A 14,861-nucleotide genomic window follows, 5' to 3' on the forward strand; every position below is an offset into this window, starting at 1 on the left:
GACCTACAGGAGGTGGATTTGGTTATTAATTTCTATTGGCTTATCTATGCTACTCTTCTTTTTATTACTCAAAACCATATGGAATACCCGTAAGATCTGAAGTTTCAAGAAATCTTAACATCTCAGCAGGACTCATCTCTGTGATGATCACACAAAACTGGATTTGAGGAGCAATGTTTTTAACCCTTTCCTCATCTTGTAGTTATTTTTTTAGGGACCAGTCTGTGCATTGCCTTGTAAATTAAGTCAAATTTCTTTATATACACACTGCAGAAAGTCAGCACAGCAGTAGGAAAGCCAGAGTTCTTTTTGAAAAATCCAAAAGAAAGCTACCAAGCCAAATCTTCAAAATTATAAGCATACCATTGCTTTAAGCAGTGAGAACTGGCTCACACTATGCAGAAAAAATAAATGGAAAAATGCAATGCAAACATGTTAAGACAACAAGCGTATCCTGCAGTCAAACATGCCAACTTTTAACACCCTTTAACAAATAAATGCTTTGAATGAAAATGTTGGTATTGGTACAAATCGTAACCAGCAATGCATACATGATTTAAAAAAAAAAAAAAAAAAAAAAAAAAAAAAAAAAGGGCAATTCTTCAGACTCAAGTTGCTTTTTCTAGAAGGAACAAAACTGCTCATCTATTGCTCCTCTGGCAAAACAATGTCTTCCCAGAGTTTTCATGACAGACTCTACCAGGAGGCTGCAACAACGAAGAATCCAAATGGCTAATGTATTCAAGGGAACATTGCATGTATTATAAAAGCATTCATATTGGAGACCAACATGTTTCTAGGAAATGCTGCAACACTGCCTTACGGTACACAATTCCATGAGATTTGTCCATTTGCATGCAAAACGATGATGGAAGCAAAACGTCAAAACATTTTTGTACTTTGTTAACTGAACAGCTTTAAACTACATTTGACATGCAAGATCCGGTGTTCTAGAAAATATAATGCCCTTATAACCAAAACACATGCCAAGACATCACGACAAATGTATTCCAGGACGCTGGAGTTTGCAGCAGTGGGAAGCAGAAATTCCTGTTGAAGCTGTTCCTACGGAGTACTTGGAAACTAAGAGCTGGACTGCATGACTTACCAGAGATGAGAAACGCCTCTTGCGAAGACGTCAAGGAAAGAGAAATAGAAGAAAATTCCAGTGCACTACGTAAGAAGTTTAATTGCATTGCCTTGTTTACCTAAAGCCACATTACATTCCCTTCTCCAAAAGCCATCATCTATGCGCGGGTCTCTCAGTACTGGATTCTCCTGAAATTCAGACCAACTTGCCCCAGACCAGGATGCATCTGCTCTTTAGCATGATTAGAATTCGGTTTAGAAAGCCAAATCTGGCCAATACACTCGTCCTGAAAGGATTTATGACGTTTTTACAATAATGGTAGTTCTGTCTTACCAATAAGGATGTTATTAGCCTTAATTTTCAAAAAATAGCTGATGCTTTTTCTTATTTAGACAGAAAATACTGGGGCTGTTTTCCTTACCTGCTAGTTTTCTATTTGAGGTTTGCAGCTTTTCACTATGACACTGTTTATCATTATTTAGCTGGGATACTTTTCACTGTTGCTCACTGAGGAAAAATTGCTGGTTGTGAAACAGAGGAGGTCCTGCCTTAGGAATGAGGACCTAAGGCGGATCCACAATAAAACATCTTTTAGGCTATATAGATCCTGTGCCCTTTCTACTCCATGGCAACAATTTTTTTTTAAGGATGTCTTTGGTCAGCCTCACTTCCATTCTCATCCTACTAAAGACATGTACAAGTTTTAATAGATAATCACGCACTCAAAAACATACACTACTTGAAGTTTGGGGTTTTTTATTCCTACAGTTCTAAAACTCCATTTATAACATCTGCTGTGGTTTGCCTCTTTTAAGGTCTCACTAGGCTCTGCTTTCAGCCCATTTTAACCTATACATCTCAGCCCCAGTTAGTAAATGCATTAAAATCCTTTCAGTTGCTTACATGCTGACAATCCACTCTATCCATTACTGCTGCTTCTGCCAGTCTGATCTCTCCAGCATACCCTTGTGTGGTCTGCTGTCAGAAAAAATCCTCCTCCTTCAATTTAGCCTTTCTAAATCACAATAAAATCATCCCAACTTTCGTTTCTGCTCTCTTGCAAACTTCCAAATTTGACCCAAGTCTTGCCACTTGATACACAGTCTGGATTCAAATCCACCTTGAAACAAAACACACAGCTGCATGCTAGACATCTCTCATGTTAATTACTGGAATCCAGCCTTCTATGAAAAATGTATTTTCCACTCAAAATAGATCTGTTAAGTCTCATTCAACGTGGCCATGAAGTTCTTCATTTAGCTTCCCTCACATGCTTTCCTAGGGCCAAGACCACATAAAAATTTCTCGGTCTCGCTTTCAATTAAGGTCTGCACGATTCCACTCCAGCTAAGGGTATTTCTCTCCCCTCCCTATGCTATTCTTCCCATTGGTTAGACTCCCTCCCACACAAAACATCCTTTCAATTCCAACCCTTAGCCTCTTCGAAATCTTCCATCCTCACTTTCCCTCTGGAATCCATGAACATTGCTTAAAGTGAATTAAATTTCCTCTCTGCCATTCAGCAGAGGAGCCTGAAGTTTAAAATTTTAACTAACACCTTTGTCTGGCTCATGAAGTATACCACATTCTCGTATCATTCAGGTCCTCAAGGATAGCCACAGTGACCGTCTTGTGATTGAACTCCGTGATGCTCTGTAACATCTAGCATAGAACATAATAAACAACAGAAACTGCAAATCCTCCCAGGTCTAGGCAGATCATATATATTTGATAGGGCTAGTATGGATAACTGTTGAAATAAAAACGAGGCATCTTAATCAATAAGGAAAAAATAGTTCAGCTATCATTATGAAGTGGAGAAATAAATACCAATTGCAAACTTTTCAACATGAGGTTGCTTCTGTTTAACCCCACAAAACCAGGGATATGTAACAGAAAACTACAATTTGGCAAGGTGACTTTCTTTGCTTGACAGATGCAAGATATTGTGCAGTTCTAATATCCATCCTTCTAAGTAAAACACATCACTTGCCAGTCATGCTGGATCCCATACGAACTATCCTCACGAGATCAACACTCAGCAATAACTCTACTTTGTAGTCAGTTACTTGCATAATTTTGACTAGAAAGATACTTCCATAGTTCCACATAATGATGTTACTGAAATATATTTGTTCTATAAATCAACACAACATATTCACCACTCTGTGTCAGAAGGTTAGAGTTTTAAGATTACTTCCTCATTAAAAAAGGATGCTTCTGATGGGTTTCAACAGGAATTATCTTCCAGGTATTTAAGATTTTTCAGTTATCAAGAATAAAATATAAGCACATTGATGGTTTAATGAAAATAATGATGGTAGAGTGATAAACAATGAAGACAAGTCGCATCTATAGGTGAATCCAACCCTTCTGTAAACCGGTCCCATTCAGACATCATTATACTTACAGGATGGAAGACTACATCCTGGAAGAGCAGCAGTTCTGAAAAGGACTTAGGAATCATGATGGATAATCATCTAAATTTACAATCTTTTAATGCAAATAACTGAGACTGAAAGATTTAAAAATGCAGTCCTTGGAGGTATAAACAAACAAGCAAAGATATAAACTGAAAGGTTCAAGAATGTACCTGCACATACTAGACGCACACAGCAATACTGAAATTACTACCAGCTGCCGTATGCAGTTCTTATGTCCACACTTTAGAATGAATTTTAAAACATCTGAAGTTTCAGAAGAGCCGTAAAAGCTTTAGTTAGAGATTTAAGGAAATCCATCTATATAGGTTATTAAAGTTAACATATTTTTATGTGAATAAAGTGAAATAGTTTAAAACTAGAGTAGTTATCTGTTATTCTAATAGGCAGCTAGCTATCTGATGGCCAGCAGCTGTAACTAAACAGTCCTAAAACTGAAGGAGGACTAAGAGTATGGAAAATAAACTAGCTGAATCACTCAAGAGACACGGAAAAATCCTCACACTTGAAGAATCTATATGAAAATCAGCTATCTTTTTCAAAAGTATGTTCTACTGCACCCAAAAGATACGGACTTCATGATGCAGAAATAACTAGATTGAATTCTAGGGATAATGGCATGCCAGTCAGATTATTTCACTACCATGGTCACTTCTGGCCTTAAAATCAGCTAGTCTGTAATAGGTAGAAAGCTGCAGTGCATATAAGAACATTCAAACTAACAGATGATAATATAAAGAACTCAAACTACAAGCACAGTCCATCAGAATCAAGCAGAGCTGTGTTCATACATCAATGATTTGTATATATACCTTGCTGTTTCAATTAAAAACTCAAAATTATCTGTTATGCCTCCAACTTTTACTTTCATATTTTTAAGTTTGTTTCAATGTATCTGATATTTACATATTATAGTATAATTATACCTACCATACCATGGCTTGGAGTAGGTTAATTGCATAGGAAGATTTACTATGTTTACATTTTTTCTTAAATTACTCTTTTTTTAAAAAGCACAGTAAAGAGTCTGAGGACAAATTATTCAACTGTTTATCATACATAAGACTGCATGACTATAATACAAAGGGCTTGTCTTTTCATTTAACGTTACAATATACACAGCAAGTCCGGACTAGATCTTACAATCTGAACACAGGTATTTAACCTTTTCCATGCTGTTTATGTTTACAATGCACAGAAGTCCTGTAACCAAACTGTGTAGTAAAGCACACAAAACTGGACTGTAACATAACACAGTATGCAGAAGCACTGGATTTTATGATTTCTTCTTTGTGTAGATATTTTTAACTGCTTTATTTTTGGCGCTTGCTAAGGTGTGGCAACCCGCGCACACAAAAATCACCCAGATATTATATTACCCTTATATTCCTAGACAGCAGTAAGTACTGGATTCCTTTTTATATTGCTAAACTCAGCATCCTGTTTCTAAGGTGACAGCCTTCCAAATCCTGTAAACTTCTCCGAATGACTGAGTTTAAAAAAAAAAAAAAAAACAAAAAAACAAAACAAAACAAAAAACCAAAAAAACCCACTTTCATCCACAGGGTTGACGTGTCAATACAAAAGAAATATGGATCATTTGATTAAAAAAAAAAATCATGATTTACAAACAAATGGTAATCCCAAGTATTCATTCCAATTTACATGGTAGTCGGCTGCTGCATTGCCACTGTAAGTATAAAAAATTCCACCTTTTAGTCTGAAAAAAAATGACTTAGCCGCATGGAATTCACCAGTATGAACTCTGAATTTTCTGCTAAATTAACTTTTAAAAGGGCTTACTGGCAGAGGTAGATCACTGCTTCTGTAATATATAACGGGCAAAAAATGCTCATCTGGGACGGGCAATCAATGAATTACCCTTATTCTTTCAAAGGTTTTTCACGGAGCTTTTACTTTTCATATATATAAATCTCTGAATGGGCCCGTAAATTTTGCAACTGCCAAGCTGACTGTGTTATATTAAGGCAGCATTACCCAAAAATTAGGCACCTGTTAAATACAGCCTGCTAACCTCAGGTCTCATGTGAGTGTTTCGCTTTACTCAGACTATTATTTTGGACCTGCTCATGCAATCAAGGTCTTGCCTTCAAGTTTACAATTATGTTAATAAGGAATACAAGAATCAACTGCTGGTTTCATAGCTTCTGGATCTAGTGTCCCTTTTACCTTCAGAAGCCTGAACACATTTATAATGTAACAGATGTTATAGTCTCGAAGTAGATGTCAATCTATTATGTTCAGTACACAGATTGCTGTAAATGTATTGGCTATGAATTCAACAACAGTTCCAGTTTTGTTTAAGCAATAGTACAGCCATAATTTTCAACTGACATTTAAAAATGGTCTAGTTACACCTTGTGTCAAAGTGCAGAACTGCTACATTATTGGTTACAGACATCTATGTGCTATAAAAACAGCTTTGGTACAATAAATTATCAAAAAAGAAAATAAATTTTTGTAAAATTCACAGCATAATTGTGAGGCAAAAAAGCAGTCACATAAAATTCTGCATTTTTAAAAATGTTCAGGATGAACAGAAGACGTCTTTGTGCAGAAGTAATGGTGGAGAAACCACGTGCCGAGAAAAAGCAAAAGAAAAAAGTAAAAAGCAGGAAGGGACACAGTTGTAGCTATTTCCATCAAACGCAAACCACTACTCCTGTGACCTTCAACCAATAAGGAAGTCAACTTTATGACACACGCAAAGTGACCTTGCAATACCTTACAATAAGTGGGTCACAAAAGTCTACTTTAAAAGAAAGGCCTCTTGAATTACCCATTCTCTGTGTTTTCAGCATTAAGGACTGTCTGCAAAAGCATGTCCAAAAGTGATTGCATCTGAAATGGTAGGCTCTTCTAACTTAAGAGTCCAAATCCATAAGGCCAAAGGTTATCCCAAAGACCACCACTTAGACCTCCCCAGGACTGGCCAGGACCGACCCGTTGATTGCTTCTCAGTGCACCTCAGTTATGAAACCAGTCATATTTCAATACTAACTGACTCTGGTCTCCAAAATATGAGACCCACAGAATCCCATTACAATTGCTGCTTTGATCCTCAGTAGATTCAGAAAAGGAGAGTTCTGATCACCGCCACTTAGCATGCTTAATGTGCCTTACAAACTCCATTACAACCGTCCCTTTTTACAGCTGAAGAATATATATTTGTGTAATCTGAAGGTCCCTCTTTCTTACAGTACTGCATTTCTGTGCCCATGTTTGTTTGGGGAACTAAAAAAAATATATATATATATTACTCACACCCCTCCCACCCAAAAACTTCAAAGGGCCTTTTTATAAATCATGTGCAATGCCTTTAAAAAGAAACTAGTTTGCAACTACAACTAACATTTGAACAATAACCCCTGTTGAATGAGACCAAATAAAAACCCTCCCCAAAAAAACCAAACTATGACTAGGTTGTGGCAAGTTAAAACGGGGGAAGCAAAAGGTGAACACCACTAAGCTATCCGTTAAGGTGGGTCCGGACATGGCTCTTAAAAAAAGAAAAAAACAACCAAAAAACCCCCCCAAAAAACAACAAAAAAACTTCATTGTCCCTTTGCAATCTTTTCAAGTTTAAAAAAATAGTCAGCTTTGCCCTCCTGTAGCGGTTCAGTGAGTTTATCTCCTTCTGATTCAAGCAGCTTTGCACTTTGTTTTTGGAAAAACACCACTTCTATAAAAACACACAAGAAACAAACTTAGTTTCAGTTTAGTCACGAGCTAGCCACAGGACTTTGCTGAACACAAACTCCTGTCATGGGAGACTCTTCTCTATCGATCCCTTGCCTCATTGCAAGGTGTCCTTCAGTCATGTAATGAGCAGGACCTGTATTAGCAGAAAACTGGTACGTTGGATGTCCAGCTATGCCAGTTTCTTGGCGCGGATTAGAGTAGACTGTTAAATTCATGTCCATAGCTCCATTTTGTCCAAAGTCCAAGGTATTAGCAGCCACTGGGCGGTTCTGATAGGCCTGATTGCCTTGGTTACCAGTAGAGGAGGAAGATGTAGAGGAAGAAGTAGTTGAGGAAGACAGGGATGTCATGGAGTGGTGACTGTGGCCCACCTCCATAGAATCCTGGGTGGAGGAGCTGTTTGTTGGAGAATTGTAGACCCTCGGCCTGGTCCGGCTACCCAAGGCTTGCTGTCCATGATGATGGTGGTGGTGGTGGTGATGGTGGTGGTGGTGAGAGCTATTTCCATGATGATGATGTAATGCATTCTGTTGTTGAGGGGTTACATGGAAGGTGGTTTCTTGAACTGGATGGTTTTCAACAGTGACCTGTGTAGGAGCTTCAGTGGCTGTCCAACCAATTGGAGGAGGAAACTGTTGTCGAACCTATGTTAATAAGCAAAATAAAAATTAAAATGCTTAATCAAATCTGTCCATTTGCAATACAGGAGAGAGATAAAGTTATTAAGGTCTATGCTAACTTTTAAAAAAATTAACTGAACCTTGCAGTTGCAAAATTATTCGAAAAATGTAAGCATGTAGTTAAGAAGCATTTCTAACACACTAACACACTAAATATACCTTAAGAAAAATGAGTTCACATTCTGGATGTTTTTTCAAACAGTTTAAGTCAGTCCAATATGTGACCTTACTGTCAAAATTATGGAAGCAGCTTTACATAATGGTAGTATTAAACAATATAATATTTGTACACCACCTAGAACAATAAGGCCCTGATCTCTGACTCAGGCCTCTAGATACAATTAGCATACTAAGCTAAATTAATATGTTGTAGTTTATATCTTGAACAGTGTCAACAGCATTAGAGGAGTACTACCCACTTCTCTGGAAGAACACAGCTGATTAAAGATTATTATAATAGCAAGATCTAGCTAAACACCAATTTGTTGCACAAACTAAGTTGTCTACTTGGGAGAAAAAGTTAGTTTTCTGTCAGCTGCAAAGAAGCATGTATGATCTTCTTTTATTTTCTTGTGAGTATAATGCTTGGAGGCTATTGCTTTACACCTGTGAAAGTGATTCTACATCTGTAAAAGCGATGAACAGAAATGATAAATCACTATCACATTTCAGTTTTACTCTTCCAGGAATAAAACAACCTAGCATACACTGATTTATATTTTTATCTGTTCTGTACTAAAAGTATTATTGAATTATTTGTAGTTAATAAATGAGTTGTTGCTTCTTTCCAAGAAGTACTGAATAAACACTAATTCAGCCAATGATAATGTTGGTGAAGTACCTGAACACCATAAAATGGAAGTAAGAACTCCCACAGGAGTCCACTGAAGTACAAGCTAGTTCTTCACTGGGTTGGAAGATGCATAGTTCTGTGAACCCTTACGCTCTGTGTAAGATGAAGCACTGACAGTTCCACCTGACTTATCGCTACTGATTCAAAACCTTCACCTCTGCAGAATCTATGGAAATTTTTACAGCTACCCGCAGTACTTTTGCCTAAATGACTGACCTAACACACACAAGACCATACAAGAGTTGGGGGTAAAAAATAAACCAAATCTGATGGCTAGTTCTATGTCTAAACCACTTCATTCCTGAAATGAAAGTGATAATTAAATTTTAGGGATTTAATATTCTCAGAAAATTTGTATAAATCAAACAGACCAAAGCTCTACTTAAGCATACCTGTGGGCTGTGTGTTTCACAGTCCATAGCTTGAACAGCAGCAGTGAAGTGTCCACCACTATGTCGATGCTGGTGTGTGGGGTCTGACCGTGCCCTTCCACTGTTGCTTGTTCCAGAAGATCCACCTATAAAATTATAACATGCACAATAACTAAAGAGACACAAAATTTACAGTAATCTGTAAAACAATGACAGCATGAAGATATTTAAACTGCTTCAAGGTAAAAATACAAGACCTATGATAATCACACACATTTTTCCTCATCTACTTTTAATTTTTTTCTTGGAGCAGTTACCTGTTCCAGCTGATTAAAATAATTGTTTTGATGAGTATGACTGACATATTTGTTTTTTAACAAAAAAACAAAAAACAAAAAACAAAAAACATTTATCTGGGAAGGAGTCCTTTGACGTGATTAGGAAATATAATTTGTTATCTGTTAATGAGAACTTACCTGAGCTTGAAGATGTACTAGAGGTGGTTCCTGAAGACTGTGACTGCTCCATGGCAGGACTCGTAGACACACTGTTACTTGTGTTTGTACCTTCGTCTGCTGTTTTCTTAAAGAAACTATGCTGTAGGGCATAATAAGGTTGAATTCGTGTCTTAGGGTCATAATCAAGCATCCTTAAGATGAGGTCTTTGAACTTCAAGTAGTCAGCTACAGTATGACCCGATTCCCCAGCACGACGTCCACCTGGTCCTCCTGTTTCAACTCCTAGTATATTGTGAAGTTTACGAGTTCCGGGTGGTTTGTATTCCTGTTGGGAAGTTAGAAATTGTTTGAAATCAAGTTACATATTAAGCCTTGGATGTGCATAGTTTAAACATGCCATAGAAGGAAGTCAGTCAAATAGAAGTAAGAAACTATTCAACACTAAGGAAAGTGTTATTTAATCAACCTGTCTTAAAACATGGAACAATAATAGACAACAATAAACCTACATTTTCAGTAAGGCAAGATGTAAAGCAAAGTAACATCTCACCATTTTTCATACGTATTTTTTTAAAGAGACAGTCCATATTCTCATCCTAGTTATGTAACCTACCCTTTTTCCATCTTTGGTCTTCTTCAAGTTCCAAGTGCCTTCTGGCAACTTCTCAAAGAACTTTCTTGCTTTTGGTGCTTGGTCAAGGATGTGGGTAGGTGGTATCCCCAAAACTTCCACTATTTTATTCATTTGATCCACCTGTTCCAAACAAAGAATATTTGTGAAGAACATGTGACAGCTGAGCAGTGTGACAGAGTGATATTCTATAGTCACATGGGAAGCAAGTGTTAACTACCCAGCCAAGTTTTAAATTAATTGTGAGTTCAAGAAAAATCCAATATGTACAGAACAAATTAGTGAATAAGGAGTAAGGGGGGACCCATAAACAGAAAACTATTAACAGGCAATTTAGAGTTCTGACAAAAGACATTGCTGTCATTGATGTTTATTCATTTTAGAATTACTACACTTCCCTAATTTATGCATTACAATTAAACAGATGAAAGTCATGATGACAATGAACAAAAAAAAAAAAAAAATCAAATTACTTGTACTGTAATATAGCTGCATACCTCGTTTGCCCCACTAAAAAGAGGCTCTCCAGTGTGCATCTCAACTAAAATACACCCAAGGGACCACATATCAATTGCAAGATCATAAGGCATTCCCAGTAGCACCTCTGGTGATCGATAAAAACGACTCTGGATATATTGGTATATCTGAAATAAAAGCATCTAAAGGTAATACACAGCATCCAAAGAGCACTATTATGATTCTGTATTACAAAACAGAACTACCATGAAATACATTTTCAGTGTAGGGAAAGCCAAGGTATCAGTGACACTAAAAAGTGTCTATACATTACGTTTATAAAAACAGGTAAATGTTAATTCTTAAGAAAATAATAGCATTCACACTCTCTCACCAAAAAAAAAAAAAAAAAGAAAAAAGAAAAAAAGTGTAGATTCACTCATGACGACAGTATTTTACACTTTAGGGTTGATAAGTGTAATCTCAAGCAATTACAGGTAATCATACAACAAAATTTTAGTCTGGTATCACCCAAAGAAAAAGTATTCCACAAGCCACATCAGAATCACATAACACTCCAGACAAAATCTATAATAAAAGATCAAAAGCCACAATTATGATATGATGAAATAAGATTAAATTATCAGGTCATTCCAGGAACTACAAAACGCCACACAGGAAAAAGTAACCTCCTTCCACCCCCAGCTATCCTGCTTATTTCACAACACAGATAATTCTATCTCGATTCTAAACCTGGAGACTGGCTTACCTGTAAACAAACAAACAAAAACCCTTTAGAAAAAAAAAACACCTCCAACACCCTTAGCAAAAAATGAACCAAACAAAAAAATACCCAAAACAGAACCATACTTTATATTCTAAGTAACGTGCAATTTTATCCAGCACTTTCCACAAAAATACTAGTATTTTCTTACCGCTATTTAAGTTAATTTTAATAAGGAATTACACTAGGTTTTTGTATTTGTGCTTCTTAACATCTCAAAATTATCTTATTATTGACCTACACAATCGAGATCTCATTTCACCTCCTGGTGTCTTCCTTCACCCCAGGCTGAAAAGTTTCTAGTTTATAGCAAAAAGTCCTTTTATTAATCTAAATGTACATCTTACCACTGCTTTCAATACAACAGTCAATATTCTGACCCACTCTTCCCAAACTTATTATGGGAAAAAGAGATGGGGTGCTACTGTCCAGCCCCAACTCCTCAAAAAAGGATCAGGGGACTTCTGTTAAAGTTAGGCCATGAAGTTTCTTAATTCTTCTCATAGAATGATTCCATCTGCAGTATTACTAGTCAGACTTCTGAAACGTCATCTCTTTTGCAAACGTTGCATATTTTTTGGAGGTTTTTTGGTTGGTTGGTTGGTTGGTTGGTTGGTTTGGTTTTTTTAACACCCAGCTTTGTCAAAGCAAAAACATACCATTCACAAATTTACAGATAAAACTGCCAAAGGTACACAACTGACTGGGGAAGGCTCAAAATCCTTTTTTTCGAAGTAACTGAAGTCTAACTTCTATCTATAGAAGTCTTCCTTACCTCTCTAGCTAACAATTTTTTTCACTGCAAACAACTAAAGCAAAGGCACCCTGAATGGAAGTGGTCACTTGCTCAGCCAAATACAATTCTTTCAACCAGGAAAGAGTCTACTTGTACTACACTATAAGGTGCAAGCTGAACAGTACATTCTGATAAACTTTTCAGTGAGCAAATCGTCAGTACAAATCAAACACTTGAGGAATAGGATTCAAAGCTCTTCCTAAAGAAAACAGGCTTTGGCATCCAAGCAGAATTATTTATGATCTTAATATATTAATAGCTAGGTGTATATATTTTAACATTTCTTAAAGCTAATATAGTTAATTGGCTATGCTGGATAGACTATGCTCAACAGATTCTAACAGCTCAAATAAAAAAACGCACTCATCTTCAAAGTACATGAACAACAGGACACAAATACAAATTTTTGGACAACTATGTAATAGTATAGATCTATCCTAATCTGCAGAACTTTTGACAGAAAGCAATCTGGCCCTTTGTCCTGGAAACGCTTTCCACATATGCATCTTTACTCACAGTAATACCACCACTAAACTCAATTCAGTCTTTCCACAGTTGCTACAGTGTTTCTAAAAATAGGTTAGTTATAACCAGTATCTTTAAGAGCCAGCTACTGCACTGTCTAGACCCTCAAATATCTTCTTATCTCCACGGCACACTAAATAGAGGACATGCTAAAGTGGAAGGAGTAATACATATGGAGTAAGAAAATAATAAAAGAGTATTTTATTTAACAGCACTGCAGGCTTCTACAATCAAGTGCTGATGCATTCTGCACTAACACGGCATAAAAAAGTAACCAAGGAGAAAAGAAAGATGGAAAGTTTATCCCTATGGTGAAAGTTTATCTACTACGGCATTAAAATTCATATTTGAAGCTCCTAAGGACTGTTGCTCTCTAACACCCTATGTAAAAATTAGTTACTATTTCACTTAAGTCATCATTAATAAAGTTTAAATTAGCTATCTAGGTATTATGACCTAAAAATATTAAATTTTTCATATGTATCTAACAGTAGCATAAGTAGAATTTTTACTAATACTCACCCTCTGTCCAAGTTGACACGAACTGCCAAAATCAACAATCTTGATAGCACTTCGTTTGGGGTTACAGAGCAGGATATTCTCAGGTTTTAGGTCACAGTGAATGATACTAAGTTCAGGAGTCGCCAGAAAAAGCAATGCAGTGCACATTTGCTGTGCAAATTTTCGTGTCAGGTTCAATGAGACACCTCTGAAGTTGGTGTTCCGCAACAGATCATACAGATTGTAGGACAGCATTTCAAAGACTAAGCAGAGATGGTTTCGGAACATGAAGTGGCGTTTCAAATGCACTTTAAAAAGGGGAAGAAAATAATTAACACATATCCTGTGTGTAAAGTATTAAATACTAATTACAACACAATGGTTAAATATTTTAACCAGTATGTAGGAAGCTGACCTGTGAGTAAGATAATAGTGTTGCTTTTTTTTCCTAGATCTATGGTTATTTACAGAATATTGCTACCACGCCTAGGGTACAGGCGGACATTTTACACATCTGAAGTGTCCTCAGATGTACCTCAGTAAAGCTATATTAACCAAAAAACAATTTAAAAGATAGAAGAGAGGTTTTTGTGGTTTGTTTTGTTTTTCAAAATAAGCTATCGCTCCCCTATTAGAAAAGGCAAACACATTTGTTGATAAATAAAAATATCAGCAAAAAAGACAAGAAGTGCAAACTGTGTAACACAACCTTTGTCACAACACTCTTGATCTTTTTCAGGGGACAATTCATTTCTCCACGCTCCTAAAGCTAAAATTGTATTCAAGTCCAAGCAGATTGGAAAAAAGTGCGCATACAGCAGCGTTCCCAGCAGTAAAGCAGATATAGCACTTGAGACTGAATTCTTTGTTAGGAAATTCCCTTACATTTACAGAGAAAATATTTGACTGTCAGATTCATTTAAAATATACTAAGACATTACTGCAATTTATAAGCTGTGATTGATTACTTCAATTAACAAAACCGATCAATATCCCAAAGGCACTATATTAATTTCAATCAGGCACAATCTCAATTTATGAAAGCAACCAATCCAGTCCAGATCGAATCAATTTTTTCATTAAATAGGTGAAAAATTAATCACATTAATCTGTTTAGAGGCAAGCAGGGTTTATCAGTCTGCCAATCATTCAGGTTGGTCGCCACAAGTAAAAGAAAATTGAAATAGGAAAAATACTTCAGCCCTCAGATAAAAAGGAACACACTCCCCTTTTTGTCATAATAAAATCTTGAACCAACAGTAGCACAAAGAGAATTCAGACTTTCAGTTAAGGTCATTACTTGGTGTCCTATGGATTTTTTTTTTCTTCCTCCATTATCATAAGCCAGTTCTTCATGTGTCCCTTACAACTTACCTGTAGCAATACCATTTGCTTCCACCCTGATACCAGTTCCTGCAATACATCATTGTCTAGACCTTTCGTATTTTCTCATCTTAGCCATATTTCCACTATCCTCCCACCATGAAAGCACCAGCACCTTTTCATGTCCTTGTGGTCTTCCTACACTTGATTGCAATTCCTCCCCACACCA

General features: G+C 36.6%; 1 protein-coding gene across 2 annotated transcripts in view; it reads right to left on the reverse strand.

Moving 5' to 3' along the window:
- Nucleotides 1–611: 611 nt before the first annotated feature.
- DYRK1A (dual specificity tyrosine phosphorylation regulated kinase 1A) overlaps nt 612–14,861 on the reverse strand; it is a 90,726-nt gene continuing 76,476 nt past the window's right edge. For both annotated transcript variants that reach the window (XM_082304731.1, XM_082304732.1), the window contains exons 7-12: nt 13,331–13,617; nt 10,745–10,891; nt 10,230–10,370; nt 9,635–9,941; nt 9,180–9,304; nt 612–7,898 (exon numbers count right to left, since the gene is read on the reverse strand). In XM_082304731.1, the coding sequence (XP_082160857.1) occupies nt 7,275–7,898; nt 9,180–9,304; nt 9,635–9,941; nt 10,230–10,370; nt 10,745–10,891; nt 13,331–13,617 (1,631 nt within the window). In that variant the 3' untranslated portion in view covers nt 612–7,274. The remainder of the gene's footprint in view (nt 7,899–9,179; nt 9,305–9,634; nt 9,942–10,229; nt 10,371–10,744; nt 10,892–13,330; nt 13,618–14,861) is intronic.

The sequence above is a fragment of the Platalea leucorodia genome (assembly GCF_965183815.1).
Source record: "Platalea leucorodia genome assembly, chromosome: 2".
NCBI lineage: Eukaryota > Metazoa > Chordata > Aves > Pelecaniformes > Threskiornithidae > Platalea > Platalea leucorodia.